General features: G+C 43.0%; 1 protein-coding gene across 2 annotated transcripts in view; it reads right to left on the bottom strand.

Moving 5' to 3' along the window:
• The window catches only part of RPS6KA2 (ribosomal protein S6 kinase A2), a 432,449-nt gene that overhangs the window by 61,311 nt on the left and 349,863 nt on the right, over positions 1 to 21,275 (bottom strand). For both annotated transcript variants that reach the window (XM_034765236.1, XM_034765237.1), the window contains 3 exons: positions 11,411 to 11,481; positions 10,124 to 10,212; positions 472 to 536 (listed from right to left, as the gene is read on the bottom strand). In XM_034765236.1, the coding sequence (XP_034621127.1) occupies positions 472 to 536; positions 10,124 to 10,212; positions 11,411 to 11,481 (225 nt within the window). The remainder of the gene's footprint in view (positions 1 to 471; positions 537 to 10,123; positions 10,213 to 11,410; positions 11,482 to 21,275) is intronic.

Here is a 21,275-nt window from a genome sequence, read left to right as displayed (position 1 = left end):
GCAGATAGCTTTCCCCTGTTGTGTCTTTTTCCAAACCAAAGCCTTAAGCTTTGTTTTGCATTCAGTATGAAATGTCACAGGCACTCCTTCATTTAGAGCTGCTCCATTACATTCTAATCCAACTCCTGGGATCAGTACGTTAAGTTCTTTAGAGTGTAATGTGGTAATTATTCTTTGAACCTCTGGAAAGTGATCCAAATTACATCATAATGAGCTAGCTGATTAGGTAAAACAAACAAAAAGTTTGAAAAAGCTGAGGATGCTGAATGGACCTTTATTTTCTTTAGGGTAAAAGCAGAAACGTGGATGCGAATCAAAAGGCTTTAATTCATGGGCTTTCTATGGTAGAGCTCACTCCAGTAAGCTTTTTTGTTTTGTTTTGTTTTGATATGACAGACTCAGTTTCCAGCTGGCCTTTGCTAAATCTACCTAATCCCAGACTACAATTAGCAACAATATTGCTCTACTTACATTCCAGTCTATAGTAACAAAGAACAGGTGCCGTTTAATTTCTTCAACTCCATCGAGGCCAGCACCTGCCAAGACAACAAGAAGAAAGTCAAAATAAAGCCAAGCCAGGAGGAACACGCTGTATTCTTTAAAACCATCACCAACATATCCCTCCCTTCCCCTGGAAAAAAATTAGAAATGTCAGAAATTGTTTAAGCCATCACAAATATATACAAGGACATTTTGTTAATGCAAACATCACAGCCAGGAAAGAAAAACCCTTGAACATGCGAGTTTTGATTGTAGGCTTGTGTCAGGTCTGCCTGGCCAGTCTTTCATGTTTCATATTAGATAAGGAAATAGAATCATAGAAATGTAGAGCTGGAAGAGACCTCAAGAGGTCATCTAATCCATCCTCCCACACTGAGGTAGGACCAAGTATGCCTACACCAGAGGTTTTTAAACTGGGGCGGCATGTCCCCCTAGAAGGGCGCAGAGGAATGTTTTTTTTGGGGGGGGGGCAGTGATGGCAGGTGGCTTGGGGCAGCCTTACACAGCGGGGTTCAGGGAGGGAGCACCACTTCCACCCCTTGACCCTCCCTTTCTGTCTATTTTTGTCTGAATTGGGGAGGTGCCACCAAACTTGTAACTCAAAGGGAGGCTTTCAGCTCAGAAAGTTTGAAAACTGCTGGTCTAGACCATCCCTGACAGGTGTTTTCTCTAACCTGTTCTTAAAAACTGCCAATGATGGTGTAATACTTTGGGGTTCAATCCAGAGCAATGAGAGGTTGTGTCACTGCCTGCCCTGTAACCCTGGATGCCTTAAATGCTCAGCTGCTGTGGCTCACATTCCAGAAACCCTGAATGTCTGTGCTGTGAAGCCCTGATTCAGCACTCTGACCCTAGCAGCCTTCCTGCAACACAACAGCCAGACACTGGTCTCCACCAGCCTTAGTTACTACTTGCAGAGTGACCCCAACACACTCCCAGTCCTGAATTTTCCCTTGCCCTGGATTGTCCAGCCCTCTCCTGGAACACTTAGAGAAGTAATAAGGTTCATCATTCCTCTGAAGGGACAAAAGCACAGCTTATTACTTTAACTGGAGCTAACAATCACTTCAATTCAAACACAGCACTGGGTTGGTTTAGTTTAAAAGAGAGAAGTTTAATAATAAAAAGAAATCGGTTTTAAGTGAATTTATGTGCAAGGGATAAGAACAAAAATGGTTACAAGCAAATACAAGTAAAAATACGCTTTCTAATGGCTAAGACCTAACTTACCAGCTACTCTCTTTGTTCAAGATGGATTTCTTATAATACAGCAATATTGTATACAATTAGTTGATACTTATCATTTGAGGTTCAGATCCCCACAAGAAGCTACCGACCCCACTGTCCAGGTTGATAGCTTTGTTTATATTTTATGTAAATGCACCTTCATTGTCTCGGCCTGATGACCAGGCTGGTCAGACAAACACATATTCCTTTATCTACAACAGATTGGGCTTATGCAGACAAACATATTTCTAGCACATGTCCATCACTCTTTGTATACAACCCAAACCTACATATGTAAGAATATTAATGATCTTCTCTATTGCTTATTTCTCTTTACACCTTCCATGTCTCTTACCTGAAACAAACAAACAAACAAACAAACAAACAGAAAACAATAAAACTATAGCCTTTCTTTAACATTTTCCAGCCTCTTTACTTGAGAATCTCTTGAAACTATTTTACCATTGCTGGAAGTGTGAAGTTTTCCAGTGTACCATGGCCTGTACCATGACAACAGTGTGTTAGATCGTAGTGAATATGTCAGGCCTGACAAGAGTTGCTGACACACAGTAGTGAACCACCAGTCAGATTAGCTACTGGCTACAGGCATCTGTTCAAAGTTCTCCTGAGTCCATAAACTAAGGGGCACCTCTTATCTTTCTTAAAATCCATACTACCCCAGTGCTTGCTTCACACCCATCTGGGTCACCCAGGCCAGTAGAGAGCTCCGTCAACCCAAGGTGTGAAACCAGATTTCTTTCCATCCTGAGCCAGCCCTGCTCCCAGCGGAGTGCTGGCCCACAGCTTTCCCAGAGGCTGACTGCTCTCAGCAGAGTACAGGCCCACAACTATTGACCTAGTTGTGCCAGGGTCCATCCCTCCTAGCAGATCCTGGACCCTAGCCCCTTTCAGCTTTGCTCCAGACCTACCAAACACTGACTCAGTTTCCCCATTGAGGGTTTACTCCCTTGACCACTGTGTCTGGCTATAGTACACTTGAACCTGAGCCCTCAGCCTCAATCCTGTTACCTAATTACAGAAAACAACACACCAAGAACACACACTTCCCTGCATTTCCACAGTCAGAATCCTGGAATAACTTTAGTGTTCATAATGACTCAGGCTACAGGCGGGGTAGTGAGATTCATCATATCCACATCTGCTAGCTTCTATCAGGCACACCCCATTATGTCCATCTCCAGGGTCCCATGGGCATAACTTGCCACTCCTCTTCTGTTAGAGCTGCTTGCAATTGTCCTGGTCAGCAAGCTTCTGTTGCTCCAGCTCTGTCTCCGTACTCTGACACCTGGCCTCCAACTCTGTTTGTCTGTCCTCCACTAGCAGGCTTCTGCACTCCAGCCTCCACAGCTCTAATACTCTTGCCACTGCTGGATCATCTGTGGAACCATCTGCTTGATCTCTTGCATGCCCTGTAGGAGAAAAAGGGACCCCTTCCCCAGTCTGGAGCAGTGCCCCATCTTGCCTCATGGCATATGAGTGCGGCATGTACACCGGCTCCAATTTTTTCTGATCAGCCGCTGACAGAGCTCACTGCACACAGCTCTTCTAACTGCTTCTTGGTGAGTTCAGCATCTGTTCCTTTGCTCTTCCTGTCTTCTCTACAGCTTACTCCTCTTTATACCTTCCTTTGCTCTATGTCCCTTACCCAAAACGAACAACAACAAAACTATAGCCCTTCTTTAACAGTTCCCAGCCTCTTTACTCGAGAATCACTTGAAACTATTTTACCATTGCTGGAAGTCTGACTCTCATTCAACCAGCAAACTGTATATAAATCCTGGCTCAATTGTGTCACAGAAGGGGATTCCACAGCCTCCCTTGGTAACCTATTCCAGCACTTAATTATCCTTATAGTTAGAAAGCTTTTCCCAATATCTAACCTAAATCTCCCTTGCTGTAGATTAAGCCCATTACTTCTTTTCCTACCTTCCGTGGAAATGGAGAACAATTGATCACCATCTTTTTTATAACAGACCTTAACGTATCTGAAGACTTATCAGATCCCTCCCCAAATCTTCTTTTCTCATAAACATGCCTAGTTTTTGCAGCTTTTCTTTATAGGTCAGGTTTTCAAAACATCTGATCATTTTTGTTGCTCTGCTCTGGACTTTCTCCATTTTGTCTATATCTTTCTTAAAGTGTGGCACCCAAAACTAGGCACAGTACTCCAGCTGAGGCCTCACCAGTGCTGAGTAGAGTACAACAATTACCTCCCGTGTCTTACATACAACAATCCTGTTAATACACCCCAGAATAATAGCCTTTTTCACAGCAGCATCACACTGTTGTCTCTCATTACATTTGTGATCCACTATAACCCCCAGCTCCTCTTCAACATTACTACAGCCTGGTCAGTTATTCCCCATTTTGTAGTTGTTCACATGATTTTCCTAAGTATAGTACTTCGCACTTGTCTTTATTGAATTTCATCTTGCTGATTTCAGACCAATTCTCTAATTTGTCAAGGTCATTTTGAATTCTGTCCTCCAAAGTGCTCCCAAGCCTCTCAGCTTTGTATCACCTCAAATACTGTAGGCATACTCTCCACACCATTATCCAAGTCATTAATGAAAATACTAAACAGTACTGGACCAACGACTGACCCCCGTGGGATCCCACTAGATATGTTGTCCCAGTTTGACAGCAAACCATCAATGACTACTTGTTGAGCATGTTTTTTCAACCAGTTGTGCACCCACTTTATGGCAATTTTACGTAGGCTACATTTCCCTAGTTTGCTTATGAGACTGTCATGTGGAACTGTGTCCAGGGATGGCTCCAGGTTTTCTGCCACCCCAACCGGAGGGAAAAAAAAAAAAAAAAAAAGGCGATTGGCGGCACTTCGAGGGCAGCTCAATTGCACCGCTCCATTCTTTGGCAGCAGTTTGGCGGCGGGTCCTTCACTCCCTTTCTTTTCCTTCGGCAGCAGCTCAAAGAGGAAGAGAGGGACAGAGGGACCTGCCACTGAATTCCCGCCGAAGACCCAGACGTGCCGCCCCAATAGCGGACGGAGTGCCGCGCCTTTGTATTGGCTGCCCCAAGCACCTGCTTCCTTAGCTGGTGCGTGGAGCTGGCCCTGACTGTGTCAAAAGCCTTACTAAAAATCAAGCTATATCATCTTTATAGTTTCCCTCCTATCCACTAGGCCTGTAACCTTGTCAAAGAAGGAAATTAGGTTGGTTTGGCATTTGTTCTTGACAAATCCATGCTGGCTATTACTTATCACCCTATTATCCTCTAGGTGCTTACAAATTGATTGTTTAATATGTTCCAGTATCTTTCCAGGTATTGAAGTTAAGCTGACTGCTCTATAATTTCCCAGGTCAAATTTGTTCCCTTTTTTAAAGATAGGAACTCTGTTTGCCCTTCTCCAGTCCTGTTGGACCTCACCCGTTCTACATGAACTCACAAAGATAATTGTTTTGATATTGCCTCAACTAGTTCCTTAAGTACCCTAGGGGGAATTTCATCAGGCCCTACCAACTTGAATATAGCTAATGTACATAAATATTCTTTAACCCGTTCTGTCCCTATTCTGGCTTGTATTCCTTCCTCTTTGTTGTTAATATTAATTGTGTAAAGCATCTGGTCACAAATATCCTTTTTAGTGAAGTGAAATAGACCCCATATCAACCAGCAACATGTGCCAGATGTTAGCACATGGCTTAATGCACTACTGGAAGGCACTCAGATATTACAATGAGGAGTGTGGTCTAAGAGCCTGTACAGCAGGGGTTGGCAACCTTTCAGAAGTGCTGTGCCGAGTCTTCATTTATTCACTCTAATTTAAGGTTTTGCGTGCCAGTAATACATTTTAACGTATTTAGAAGGTCTCTTTCTATAAGTCTAGAATATATAACTAAATTATTGTTGTATGTAAAATAAATAAGGTTTTTAAAATGTTTAAGAAGTTTCATTTAAAATTTGTCTTGGTCTCATTATGGTAATACAGCAGAGCTGTGGATATGTCTAAAGTGTGCTGTTTCTTCTCTACCATTGGTGAGTGTGGCTTTGGGAAGAAGACTAGCAAGCTAATTGATTGATTTTTATTGATAGTCTAGACCACCTTGGGGATGAAATTGGGGTGTAGGTGTAGTCTGAGTACCACCTTGTCCATATGAAAGACTGCAGTCCAGCTATGAGAGTCTAGTGTTCACTGACTCTCCAAGCTGAGGTGATAGCCACCACAAAGATCCTCTTGATGGTAAGGGGTGCACGGTGTATTCTGTCACTGGTTCAAAGGGTGGGTCCGTATGCTTCAGAAGAATAACAATGAGGTCTCATGAGGGAGTCAGGTCCTTAAATGGAGAGCTAATATGAAGAAGGCCCTTAAAAAATGTCAGTATTTTTGGGTGTGACTGTGCTGGCGTGTGACACATTGATAAAGCTGCCAAATGAACTTTGAGAGAATTAAATGATAGTTTTGCCTGTTTCAGAAACAACATAGTTTAGGATCTTCAGCGTTGCTACCTCAACTGGGTCCAAACCATGTTGGGCTGCCCATATAGAAAATCTTTTCCACTTCGAGGCATAGGTCTTCCTGGTGGAGTATTTTCTGCTTTGTATGAGAATCTTTTGAATCTGTAGGGAGCTGTCTCTGTCAGTATTGTTCAAACAGCCAACATCTGAGCCATCAGGTGTAACAACTGCGGGTCTGGCTGCTGACCTTGATTCTGTGATATGTCCAGGGAGGCCAGGAAGTGAATGGGATGGCACGGGGCCATCTGTAGCAGATGTGACAGCCAAAACTGTCTTGGCCAATAAGGGTCTACCAGGATGTCTGTAGCCTTGTCCCTCTTGATCTTGGACATTATCCTGGAGAATTGTTGGCAAGGCATATATGAATCCTCCAGATCACTGCAAAAGAAAAGCATCTGGCAATAATCCCAGCTCACGCCTCTTCTGGAACAGAAAGTCATGCATTTGACATTGTCCCTTGTGGTGAATAAGTCTATTATGGGGGTCCTTCCGGGGTAGAATATGAGGTCTATGATAAACTCCTTCAGCGACCCCTTGTGGTTGGTCGCTGGGTGACTGCTTAAGAAGTCTGCCAGGCCTTCACTGAGCCCTAGGAGGTTTAGACCCAGTGGGATTATCCTGTGTTGATGTCACCGCTTCTATAGCCTGATGGTTTCTTGGCAGAAGAGGGGATGATCGGGCACCTCTTTGTCTGTTTACATAGTGTATCACCAACCTGTTGTGTTGCAGGATTTGCACTGCGGCGTTCCACAGAACAGGCAGGAATGCTATGAAGACCAGTCTGATGTCTCCCAGCTACTGGACATTCATGTGTAATCTCAGGTCATCCAGACACCATGCCCCTGCTTCTGTAGGTGGCTCATCTGGGTACTCCAGCCCACTGAAGCATCTGTGATAAGTGCCCGTTGGGGACGGGCAGAGAATGGGACCAGAGATGGCAATGTCGGTACCAGTGCCAGCACAAGTTTCTTTCTTAGCACAATTTTTTCTGCACCAGTCTTCAACAGAGATGCTGGATAATGCTGGCTTGTCCACTCACAGGATCTCAGGGTCTGTTGAGACTCATGAATTGTTCCAGAAGATGGCGTTTGGCCCCATGTCCCCCTAAATAGAAGAGGCATCTCCTATGTCCATCTTTTAAGGGGATTTGTCCATAGCAGGATGGATAGGGTTTGACGCTGGTAGGTTTAGGTCTGCCAAGTTAAGAAGCGCTGGGCATGAAGATGTGTACAGGGGAATCTAGCTGTTGATACTCAGATAAGATGGGTTGATATGAACACAACAGTCAAATATAAAGATAATCAAAAGAATTCTGAAGAAATTAAAAAGGTTTAGCCAAAACTAAGGGCTAGTGGGTTAGAAACTGGCCAGATTCTGTCTCACTGCAATAAATAAGAAGAGGGACCTGAGGGTGGGTTGCAGTTGCTTCACTCTTTATGCCTTTGCATAGGAGCATGAGGAGGCACATGGTACATGTGCAGCCCCAACAGACACTGCTACTTTAAAATGTCCAGTCCCGTGCACATGGGGCGCATGAGCACCTTGAGTGGCTCTACACTGACACATCCTTGAAGAATGTTAATTTTTGTATGTTGCAAAACCCTAAAAGGTCACTCAGCAGCATAAGGACGTAGATAGCAAGAGGGAAGCTTCCATTTTCCACACAAGATTATTATTAGAAATTTCAAGTACCATAGCCCAGCCAGATGGTGATGTAATTGGGCTGCCAAACATCTTGCTAACAACTGTCAGTCAGAATGCTAATGCTGTGACTGCTACATGTGGGATCGAATGTTCTGTAGTAGTAGATTCCCTCCATAACACCACCTCAAGTGATTGAACAACTAAGTATGAAAGCCAGAGGCAAAAAAATCTCTCCTGCACCACTTGCTTTTTATACATCTCGGAACAAGTTATGTGCTTAATTTAGCTTTGCTCTCCTACCCCTATTCCCAATAATAATAATAAAAAAATCTAAACAGCATGAAGAGTTAAAGGAGATAACAGCATCCTGCTTTTCAAAAGTTTCTCAGTATTTACACTATGATGTGTCTTACTTGCAAAAAAGAAAGTAATTAATTAGTTGCCAAAACCCCATGGGTGCTGATGTCAGTCAACTGTATATTTAATGAGGACCAATTAGTTATTTCTTTTCCTGTGACAGACCTTACAGAAGTCAAAGATCAACTATTCTTCTTTTCCCTGAGGCCTTTTCTTTACAGCCACCTACAATTTCTAGAGCAATATACTCCCACTGATACAATAGAGCATACACAGAAGAGCTAAATGATGTGGCTGATTGGTGGAAAGGATACCTTACAGTACAATATATATATATATACATACACACACACACAGGAAAACCTTACTTCCCTTATTTCTAAAGAGGAGAAATTATTCTAGAGTAAAATAGCTTTTGTTCTTGAATAGAGTATCCAGATGGGGAATTACAGCAAAAGAGCTATAAAGGAATATATCACTTTCCCCTTGTGTTGAATCTAAACTCTGAATATGTTCAGAGGTTTGACTAACACTATTTTTTGCAGTTCTGTGCAGTACACGCTGCATTTTATTAGTGGTTTATGGCCTTCTGGGTGTTAAAATTAATACTGCATCTTTATTGAGTCAATAAATTAATATTTCAGAAATGGGGGGGGGGGAATCACATATTTGGAAAACAATTTCAACCTTTTCTTAGCAACATCGTCCGGTGGAATTTTAGGATCATAGGCTTCAGAATTTCTCTTTGTTGTCCTTTTTTCCTTCCCTAAGTTTCACATCTTAGAACTGCACCTAATTGTATACTGAGTATCACTTAATAGTAGAAATTTGGTAATAACAGTGATATTTCGAGACTTTTAAAGATGGGAAAAGGAGAATGAATAGAGGATGATAGTAGTGAAGATAAATGGGACATAGGAGGTGTAAGCTGGTAAGAGAATAGGAGGCAGGAGAGAACAGAAAAATTGGGAGACTAGAGGAGGAAACACATTTTGTTGCAACCATTTTTTCCTCTTGCGCTCCTCTATCTTAGAAAGCAAGTCATTCTCTTATTCACCCAGAACAGAGCAAGAGACTAGAGAGCTGGAAGGAACCTACAATATTTTTACAGACGGAGGCAACATTTTAAAATAACATAATGCTATGACTCTGATGTCCTTGATTTGCTATGGTTACTCTTGTTCTTCACTAAAATCTCTAGGGAACAAATTTTCAAAGGATCCACCTGCTAAAACATGAATGGACACACTAAGTCTCCTACGTAACCCCTCCCCTCCCCCAAATACCATGAGTTTCCTAATGGAACTCTTGAGTATAGACAGAGTTGGCTTTACATAAATAAATCAAAAACATCCTCCATGCTTATTCAAACATAACTGGGTGCAATAATGAAAGAAGAGTAAAACAAAATCTTGGTGATAAAGCAGACAATTCATTTTAAGGTGCTAAAGAAGGGCAGGCCTTTTGTTCAAAATGCTCCTACTAAATCAAATGAGATGGCACAGAAATTTAATCAGAGTGGCTTTGCAAGAATTCTTCTCTACTTCACCCCCCTCCAAGATGTGGAGCTGAAATATAGAGAGTTCATTAAAATACCTGACTGGGTTCTCATTTTCCTGTATTACTATCCACAGGAGTTATCTTATGTAATTCATAAAGATTGGTGATCTACTTCCCCTCTTCACTGAAGAAATAAATCATGAATTAATCTCATGCTTTGGATTCTAATGCTATGCTTGATTTCCTTGCTTCTCTCTCTAGTAATGCTTGTGTTTTGCTGCAGAATAAATATGAATATAAATGTACATGTAATGGAGAGGATAACTACCAGTTAAAATGCATCAAGAGAAATTATCACCACCATATTGTACAGAAATCAAATGAGCATCCATACCTAATCTGTTGGATGGGTTCCTTTTGAAGAGGGCTCTCAGCAAACTTTGGGCTTCTATGCTCAAAAACTGGGGCATTCCTAGCTTGGCTCTGAAAGAACAGAACACTTGAAAAGAAAAAAATATTTTTCAAAAAATTTCAAATCCACACCTGCATTTTATAGGGACATGCAGACACCCATACACATTTGTCACCAAAGATATAATACCTAGACAGATTAGATAGCTCACAAATGGAGGGGCCAGTCCTGCACCCATCAAGGTTAAAGGAAGTTTTACCATTGATGTCACTGGGAGCAGCTCCTGACCGGAAGCACATAACATCACCTTATAGTTAATGTTGCTCAAGGGTTACTAATTCTAAGGGTTCAGAGTGGTAGCCGTGTTAGTCTGTATCAGCTAAAAGAACAGGAGTACTTGTGGCGCCTTAGAGACTAACAAAGGTATTTGGGCATAAGCTTTCGTGGGCTAAAACCCACTTAATCGGATGCATGCAGTGGAAAATACAGTAGGAAGATATATATACACACAGAGAACATTCTGTGGGGACATTCTGTTAATTCTAAGGGGTCATTTTCAGCTATATATTATCTTTTTTCAGTTTTACCTTTCTGGATTAAATTTGGCAGGTTTGTTCGCAATCCAAGAGCAAACTTTTTGGAATGTTTGACCCAAAATGGCCTAGACATTTTCAAGAATGAAGAGCGTGATGATAAAATACACATTTTTCATTATTAAAAATTGTAATTGGTTTTTAATAGCTCTGGTGCTTCAGTGGTAGACGGCAGAAATAAGTAATTTGGCAGGGACTATGTTTTCAGTCGTGCAAACATTTATGCACATGCTGAGCATTAATTCAATGTCAGATTTGCAAAGGAAAGGACTCGAAAGTCAGGAATGACAACGTGCATGTTGTTTGTACAACTTATCTCTGAACCCTTTTATATATGCATCATCATACAGTCTTGTATTATATGACCACATATATTTTTTCTGCAAGCCCCCCTCTCCCCCCCCACACACAATGGAATGCTCACAGACCTGCAATACACAGTTTCTGGTTATTTACTCTGGGTGAATTACCTAGGGGATTTAGGCACACAATAACTGACATTAGTAGGAGTTGCACATCTAACTCCCTGTGCAGCTTTTAAAATCTCAGCCTCTATGTATATTTGTTCTTGTTCTATATATTTTATGCAGTTAAATGTACTTAGGACCAAAGGCCCATCCAAGGAAGAGAGCTAACAAGTACTTAGTAGATAAACCAAACAGATATTACTACTTACTTGAGAATGAGAGCCATTGTCTCCTTTCTGTCTTTTCCCTGGAATGGTAATGACCCTGTCAGCATCTCAAACTGTAGAACAAAAATAAAAATGGTAAATCAAATAAGCACATACAGTATTTATGTAAGACTCCATCTGACAGTGCACCATACTATAATACCTTCCATTACCTTGTTTCTATTAATTTCAAACACCAATGCTTATTTTGTAAAAATGTACTATTTATGCTAAAAAAAAGGTCTAAAAAACTGTAGCTATACAAAAAGATATTTTATTATGGTAAGTCCATTTCTACTGTGTAAGACATCAGAGACCAAGACTATATTTCAGTTCAAAGGGCTGCCTAAGGAACTGTTATCATCAGTAGCATGGAGAATCATGCACTAGTTGAGATGCACAAAAATCTGGTGCTCACAGGGTTGCATGAACTTTTTTCCACCCGTGTTGGTTCACCTGGGTTCATTCTCCCATGACTTTTGCTTTGAGTTTCAGGTTTAAATGAACCCACAAACTCAAAGCAAAAGCCCAGCAGTGGTCATCAATTTTTGACTGGCTTCCACCTGAAAGCATAAATCAGCCAGCATTCCTCTGAAATACAGTGATTCTTTCAGCAAACCTGACTGGAATGTCACATTTGTAACAAAAGCCCAAATCAAGGGAGCTTGCCTGGTTGGAGTTGAATTCTGAGAGTTTCACACAGCGCTAGTCACTGCACTGTTTGCATGTACAAGTAGTAGCTGATTCCCCAAGATAAGCAATGATGGGTATTGTGCACTCCAAAATAGGGATCAGGGACATAATTCAGCTCTGCCGTAAATCAGGACAACTTCCACTGAGGTCAATAGGCATTCTTGTCCACTTATGTCAGCACCAAGTAAGGTCTTGGGTCTTTTAACGGTAAATAAATACATACTGTTTAATATTTGCAGTTATAATTAAGCACATATTTACAAGTGCCATATTCTGCCACCCTTCTGTTGAGTTGTACCTTACCAGAGGAGTAGCTCCTTTGATTTCCGGGGGACTACTTGTGCATTAAGGTACTATTCAATGTTAATAAGGGGGGCAGAATCTGACTCTTAGCTGGACTCCCCCCTTTTCAAATGAAATAGATCAATAATCCCCCCAAGTACTTCATAATAATATTTAGCACTCACGGCGACATTTCAAACCTCACTCTCTCAAAGCACATTATAAAAGTGGGCAAGTCACATTATCCCAACTGGGGAAACAGAGGCATAGAAAGGCAGAATGATTTGCCCGAAGTCAGAAAACAAGCCATTGTCAGAACCTGTAGCAGAACCCAGGTCTCCTGGCTCTCAGTCCAGACGCTTAAGTGCTAGAGCATGCTTCGTCCTATTTGCCTTTCTTTAATGTACAACATTTTTAATTACTTTGTGCTAGTTGGTAAATATTAGTTTAGGAGCAATATCTGCTCTGCTTTGATTAACACAAATGATGATTAAATACTAAATTTAGTTTAGAGTTATACTCTTATATCCATTTCAGCAATTTAAAAGATATAAAAGGGAAAACATAAAAGCCCTACGGAATGGCTACCGTGTGTTTTAAAGGATAATGGCTTTTTAAAATCTGTACAAAACTCCCAATGATTAAAAAAACCCAACCCATAGGAAGTACAAAGAAATTACTATTATTTTCACCCTGAAATTTAGAAAAATAAAAGCTAAACCCTATTGACTTCAATGGGGCAACACCATTGCGCAGAGTTCCACCAGCAGAAGGGAGGGAAGAATTTGAATCTCTAAATCAAATTTCAAGATGATAGGCAGGAATGTTTCTTGCTGGATCAATATGTTTTTCCTTGAGGAGATATGTGCATATGGCAGGTAAGAGAACTTCCTATGATAAAGAGAGATGAAACAGAAATATTCAGACAAGGTAAAACTCCAGTGAGATCAGGGCATTTCTTAAAATTGAAACTCATTGCAAAGTGCCATTGTACTAGATTCACTTCCCGTGGTATCTTAACATCTGCTCTTCAAAGCTGAAGTTGCAATTTTTATCAAATAAATATTCTGACTTTTATACATATTTCATTAAATATATGCTAACTGGCTTTAGGGTGACCAGACAGCAAGTGTGAAAAATCAGGATGGGGGTGGGGGGTAATAGGTGCCTATAGAAGAAAAAGCCCCAAATATCAGAACTGTCCCTATAAAATCAGGACATCTGGTCACCCTAACTGGCTTTGTCTTCTCTCATAAGCACCTCATTTTAAACTCTTAACAGTGGTTGGGGCTATTCAGACATTACTGCTTGAAATTCAAGTCTTCTATTCTGTATAGATATTTAAATCAGGTCACATTTAAAAGTGACAATTTATCAACCACACTGGAACGTTTTGCATATTAAATCTTCAGTTCAGACGTGGTTTCCCCAGCACTAAGTTATCCAATGCAAATAGAAATCAAGCCTAATTTCACCTCTGAGACCCATAGTACAATGCGTTTGGCAGTGTCTGCATAGCAATAATTCATGAAGCCATAGCCTGCAAAACCAAATTGCCAAGTTACTGGGGGCTAATTTCATTTAAAATGTCCAAAACCATGTACCATTCTATTCTGAAACAGTTCCTCTTCCTTACTAGCAGTGCTAGCAGCCTGAAGGGGAGAGGTGTGACAGACTAATATATCTTCATAAAATAAATACATAAATAAATAAATGGCGTCCTTTTACCTCTTTACTCCTTTAGCATTCTGGTCATGGACTTTCTAACCAGTCAGTTGTATTTTGCAGTTCTCATTATCATTCACCACTCCTCTGGCCAATAAGATGTAATGGTCACTATGAAAACCTTATCAACAGATGCTACAGTATTGGCCACACCAAAACAACTGCATTTCCTGTTTTAAATAGAGGGAAGTTCTGTGGCTTAAAGGGAAAGCTTTCATGCTCATGTCATGCCCAAACTTATAAAAGCCTATAAAATGCCTTCTTCAGCAATCATAGTCACCAGGAAAAGTACCTGATGATTTAATAACTTGGACCACAGAGTAACAAAACCATTACATTGTTATAACAGTTTTGTGGGGAGGAAACAGAAGGAGAGGGAGAGTTGAGGCTTAACCTTAGAAAACAACGAGCTCCCTGAAGCTACTGAAAACAGGTACTTGAAAGGAGACAAAGGACTTTCAAATATGTGTGGACAATTATAAGCCAGACTCAGAAAACAAAGGGACAGAAAAGTGAGGAAGGGTGGTTGGCTTGGAGAGTCAGAGAGAAGTAGCTGTTTTATTAGAGGGGAATAAGATTTTGGGTAAAATTCACAGACATGCCTAAGTGACTTAGGGGCCAAAGTCCCTTTAGACTCATAGACTCAGACTTTCAGGTCAGAAGGGACCATTATGATCATCTAGTCTGACCCCCTGCATGATGCAGGCCACAGAAGCTGACCCAACCCCTTTCCCTTGACTCTGCTGTTGAAGTCCCCAAATTCTGTGATTTAAAGACTTCAAGTCGCAGAGAATCCTCCAGCTAGCGACCCCCGCCCCATGCTGCGGAGGAAGGCGAAAAACCTCCAGGGCCTCTGCCAATCTACCCTGGAGGAAAATTCCTTCCCGACCCCAAATATGGCGATCAGTAGAATCCCGAGCTCGTAGGCAAGATTCTACAGCCAGACCCTCATTGGCCATTGATACTATTTACCAGCGATGACACGCTGTTGATTTGACTAATATCACGTTATCCCATTGAAAGCACCCAAGTCATTTTAAAAAATGAGACTTAAATACCCTTCCGTTAAGTGGTAAGAAAAGGAATATGCATTATACTGAATTGTCTCCATATTTTTAGAAGCATGGATGTTTAGATATCTAACACATTATGTTTTTCATGCTTTCTTCTCCTGTGAGCTTCTTGCTCTTAAAATCCTAATTTAAGAAAATTAAAAGTGGCTGCAGTTTGTTCATTTTGGTATAAGGCATAGCCTGACACATTCGAGGCAGGAGACAGTAATATGAGTGACAACCTGGCCATTGGCCACGGAGGAAGAAAAAGACTGCAGCTTCCGTTCATCAGGGAGACCATAGAAAGACCTGTATTTGCAGTGTGGACACAGAAGGCAAATCAGCCTGCAAGGCAGAGTGATAGCTCAGGGTGCAGGGACAGGGGTAGCTAGAGGTTATGTGCAGGCAGGGGGTAGCTCAGGGTGCATGGAGAGATGAGTAGCTAGGGGCTGTGTGTAGGCAGGGGGGTCGCTCAGAGTGCAGGGAGAGGGATAAGTAGGAACTGTGTGCCCAGAGGGCACCCTCCCCCAGCATTTGCTGCTCACTGAGGGCTCTGCCAGCCCAGGAGCCAGCATCCTGCCTGCACAGTGTTCTTTAAAAAAATAAAATAAAGACAGAGACATTTGTTGACTGGCATTAGGGAGTTGTGCTAGTAACTCCCTTGAGCACCATACAGAACATTTACCACAATGTCTCAATCACTAGTACTTTGTTACCACATTTCTACAATTACATGGTTCTAATATAAAGATGAAATCAAATTCAAAAGACATGCACTTAACATCAATATTTAAAAGTCAGTGCAGTGCGGCTCCAGCACATTGTATGCATCAATGCTTTTTCCTTCAGTGAACTGAATCAAGGCAGGATCTGGAAGAAAGCATTGATGTTTCTGTAACGGCAATGCCATTGTGTTTAACATAATGTTGAAGAAGGTTAGCAAAGATTAAGTAAACAGAAAAACACCCTTGTAATTTGAAATAGCTTATGTCTTCACCAGCTAATGCCACTGCACAGCACACCCCCAGTTTCCTGTTTATTATCAGAGAATTAAGAATTCAGTTCAATACTGAACATGAGACTTGACAAAAAGAGTTAGGCCTCACAGCTGACACCCCTGCACATAGATACACTGCTTCTGATGGTCACAGCAGATTGACTGGGTGTCAGGCCTAGGAGTAAACAAACTGCAGGATTAGGGTGATGTGAGTGGACACCAAACCCATCACAGAACACTGCAGTTCTGCTGAGAGTTTCAGGATCCACCCCTCCCAATACATAAGCCATCTCATAGCTTGTTCCTTGTGTACCACCTGCTTACCCTGATGGTATTCTAGAGGGCCCACTGGCTGTGTCCCTGACCACTTCCCTCCCCTCTCACCAGCTCCATCATGAGCCCCCATATTCAGAGACACTGTGTGCCCACTCCATCCAGTACCTTTGAAAGACTGCTGCTTTTCCCTAATCCTGACCTCTCACCCTTACTAATGAGCAGTGGGAGAGGAAAAACACTAGCAACAGCATGTTATGGATTATGAGGTTTCCCTTCTCTAATAAGTAGTTGCTAGGGAATCCCTGAAGGCTCCTTAGCTACCATGTTAGAAATTATGGGATGCCATACACTCCTGCCTCATCATACTGCCAGCTACTGCAAAAGAGGAAACGTTTCCTCTCTCCTACTTCACCTCATCATACGTTTTTGATGGGGGAGAGGCGGTAACATTTACCTAGTGATCCCACAAAGCAGCAAGATAAGAGAAGCAGCCACGTAGTGTCCTCTGAAGACCCGGGGATGGGGAATCTACACTCAATGAGGGAGTGAGGGGAAGGAGTTTATCTTCAATGAGATCCAGTGAGCTAACAAAATTAAGTTGAGAGCTGGGGGTGGTGGAAAGGATAGGTTGCACAAACAACTTCACTCCAGGTCTGCTGAAATGTTGTGAACCTGGGATGATGTTCAAGGTTGCACTAGGAACCTGAAATCACTTGGTTCAGAGAAAAGCAACAGAGGGTCCTGTGGCACCTTTGAGACTAACAGAAGTACTGGGAGCATAAGCTTTCGTGGGTCAGAACCTCACTTCTTCAGATGCAAGACCCACAAAAGCTTATGCTCCCAGTACTTCTGTTAGTCTCAAAGGTGCCACAGGACCCTCTGTTGCTTTTTACAGATTCAGACTAACACGGCTACCCCTCTGATACTTGGTTCAGAGAGTTGAACATTCCAGTCAGGGCTCTTGGGCTCCACTCTCACTTTCATCTAGGTGGCCTCGGGCAACGTCACTTAATTGCTCAGTGTCTCATATATCTCATTTATAAAACAGATTATTTTATTATAATTATTTATTATTTGTATTATTGCAGCACCTAGGAGCTCCAGGATTGGACCAGAGCCCCACTATGACAGGCACTGTACAATCACCCACAAAAAGATGGTGCCTGTCCCAAAGAGCTTACAATCTAAGGATAAGACAAGAGACAACAGATGGATTCAGAGTGACAGGGGAGTACAAGAAAACAACAAGGCAATGCTAGTCAGCAAGACACAGGCAGTGGTCTCAGCACACCAGGACCCGGGGAATGGTATTTTAATTTGTTTGCATTCTGTTTCACACCTGCATTTCCTATAGTAATAAATAAAAAATATTTTTATATTTTGTACAAGTTTTTTATAATGCAATTAAAATAAAGCAAAGTTGAAATGATGAAAAAATGCTTTAAAGGCAAAGCAAGCTTATAATGTCAAATTACATGCTGGTGGGCTATACCCTAGGTCAGTGGTTCTCATCTGGGAGGTCTGTGGCCCTGGTGGGGGAGGGGGGAGCAGTCGCTGCAAGCAGTCCCCCGTCAGCTTCACCCTTCCCCGCCCCTGAGTCCCCGGCCAGGTCAAAGGCCGGCCAGGGTGGGGCGGCTCCTGCTCTGGCTGGTGCCATGGAGCAGTCGGCCAAGTGCTTCCCTGTCTCCTTCTCGTGTTGCTGGTGCCTGGGGCTGTGGCTGCACCTCAGCTCCCAGCCCCTCTTGACTGCTTGTGCAGCCAGTAAGAGCTGCTTGGGGCGGGGGGGGGGGGGGAAACCAGCTCCGGGGCTGGCAGAGCCCTTGGGAAGCAGCAACCACAGTGGGGGGTGCCCTCGCAGCACACAGCTCCTAGCTACTCCTCTCCCTACACCCTGAGCTACCCGCCTTGCCTGCACACAGCCCCTAGCTACCGCTTTCTCTGCACCCTGAATTACACTCCCATCCACACACAGCCCCTAGCTACCCTCACCCGCACCCAGAGATACCCCCTGCCCACACACAGCCCCTAGAGCTACCTCCCACCCTGCTCCCTGAGCTACCCCCCTACCCATACACAGCCCCCTAGCTATGCCTTCCCTGCACACTGAACTACCCCCTGCCCACACACAGCCCCTAGCTACCCCTTTCTCTGCATCCTGAACTACCCCTGCCTGCACCCTGAGCCACCCGCCCCTGCCCACACACAGCCTCTAGCTACTCCTTTCTCTGCACCCTGAGCTACCCCCTGCCCGCACACAGCCCCTAGCTACCCCTCTTCCTGCATCCTGAGTGGTTTTCAAACTTTTTGAGCTGAGCGCTCACCGCCCCCCCCCCCGCCCACCGTCTTTAAGCTATAATTTTTTCTTGTGCCACCCCCCATCCCAGACAGGCTGGATGGCCTGTTGAGGTAAGTCAGGGGGTGGAGGTGGCACTCCCTTCCTGTGCCTTGCAGAGATGGCCTGAGTCCCGCTGGGCCCTGCTTCCACCCAAACATGCATGTTGAGGGGGCCTCAAAGAAAAAGGTTGAGAACCCCTGCCACAGGTGAGCTTGCGTCCCCTAGTTTGTACTTTAAGCTTAGCATTAATAGTAGTTCAAATAACTTCTGTAGTGTTGAAGATGTGTTGCTGGGTAGTAAACTTAAAAAAATGCACAGAAAGACAGAAATATAATGCACATAAAACAAATGCTAATATAAAAAACAAAAACAAAAGTAGGCTTGGCTTGACATGAGTAACTGGACATGGGTGAGGCCTCATTTTTTGAGAGAGAGGATTTGGGAGGTAAATGCATCAGCAGGCTGTAAACAGAATGTCTGTACAACCTAAGATAAGGGGGAATACCCATGGAACCATTTACAATGGACAAGATAACAATGGATAAGATAAGCCTGGAACGTAAGATAAGGTAAAGAGTAAGTCGTGCATGAACAGTGCGTGGTATTCAGGGATTGAGTCCTACAAAATAACCAAGCCAATCCCCAAATGTGTGATTCAGTGCATAGTAAACCCAGTGTAATATGTAAATGTATATAAAGAAAGAGGTGTGCCCATCCCCTACACTTGAGTCTGATCAACTCAGTATAGCTTTGCTGTATGCCAAATAAAAGAACTAGAGTGACAAGACTTAAGTCAAACTGAGTTCTTAGAGGCTGAATGGAAGAAATCTTGAGAGAACCCCAATACCACCGTCAAGCTTTTTGTAGGCATCGTGGCAAAGGAGGGTTTGAAGGACAATCGTAAGGTAGCTCTGTGGATGTTTATGAAGGACAGCATGGGAGAAAACACACAGGTGCTTGTTTGAAAATGTAACAAGTGGACAATAGATGTTGGCATTATGGGCTGATCAGACATGCAAGTCAGCCTTTTGATACTGAATGGAGATGATAGGTAGGATGGGAATAGACTGTGAAGGGCCTTGAAAGTGAAGACAAGTAGCATATGTTTGGTATGATAGAGAAGAGGGAGCCAGGGAAGGGCTGCAAAGAGAATGATGACACGGTCAAAGTGATGAGTTAGGAAAATTTTTGAATAGATATGATTGGGGCAAAATTGCATTTCTCAAGGTCAGAGAAAAGGATGTTGTAGTAATCAAGATATGAATGATGAGAGTTTTAGCTGTGTGGATGGATAAGAAAGGCCGTACTTAGAGATGTTATGCAGAAAGAATCTACAAGACTTAGACACAGCCTGGATCAGAGTACCTAGAGAGAGGTCTGAGTCCAAGATGATAGGCAGGTTAGTGGTATAGTTCACAGTGCTTGAGAAAGAAGGTAACAGAGAGGATTTGGGCAGGGAAAGGGGGCAATTAGGGGCTTTGTTGCATTGATCTTGAGCTGATGGCTAGCCATCTACAAGGATGAGATGTCAGAGAGACAGGTCAAGAATTTCATTTAAGCAGAAGGATACAAGTCTGGGGTACAGAGGTAGATCTGTGAGTTTTCCGCATAGCGATAGTCATTGAATTTGTGGTTTCAGATGAGATTACTCAGAGAAAAACTGTAGAGGGAGAACAGAAGGGGACCAAGGACAGAGCCTTGTGGAACTCCCACAGAAAGCTGAAGGGGGGATGAGGAGGATCCTCTGAAGAATATGCTGAATGATTTACTAGAGAGGTAGGAGGAGAACCAGGAGAGGACAGAATCATGGAGGACAAGAGAGGACAAAATTGCAAGAAGAAGAGCATGGTCGCCTGTGTGAAAGGTGGATGACAGGTCAAGAAGTATGAGGATGGAGTACTGGTGGTGAGATTTGGTTAAGAAGAGATCATCAGAAACTCTGGCCAGAGTAGTTTCAGTGGAGGGCACGAGGTACAAACCAGAATGGAGAAGATCTAGGATGAAATTGGAGGTAAGGAACTCCAGGCAGCAATTGTAAATACACCTCTACCCCGATATAACGCGACCCGATATAACATGAATTTGGATAGAACGTGGTAAAGCAGTGCTCCGGGGTGGTGGTGGTGGGGGAGCAGGGGCTGTGCACTCCGGTGGATCAAAGCAAGTTTGATATAACGCGGTTTCACCTATAACGCGGTAAGGCTCCCAAGGACAGCATTATATTGAAGTAGAGGTGTAGTGTGTTCAATGAGTTTAAAGACAAAGGGGAGAAGGGAGATGGGGCAAGTAGGGTGAAGGGTAGTTTTTATATTAACGGAGAGACTAAAGCATGCCTGTATTGCAGGGGTGGCCAACCCGAGCCTGAGAATGAGCCAGAATTTACCAATGTACATTGCCAAAGAGCCACAGTAATATGTTAGCAGCCTCCCATCAGCTCCTCTCCCCCCCACTACCAGTGCCTCCCACCCACTGGCAGCCCCACCGATCAGCGCCTCCCTCTCCCTCCCC

The sequence above is a fragment of the Trachemys scripta genome, chromosome 3 (genome assembly GCF_013100865.1).
Source record: "Trachemys scripta elegans isolate TJP31775 chromosome 3, CAS_Tse_1.0, whole genome shotgun sequence".
Taxonomy (NCBI): domain Eukaryota; kingdom Metazoa; phylum Chordata; order Testudines; family Emydidae; genus Trachemys; species Trachemys scripta.
This window is presented reverse-complemented; position numbering and strand designations above follow the sequence as displayed.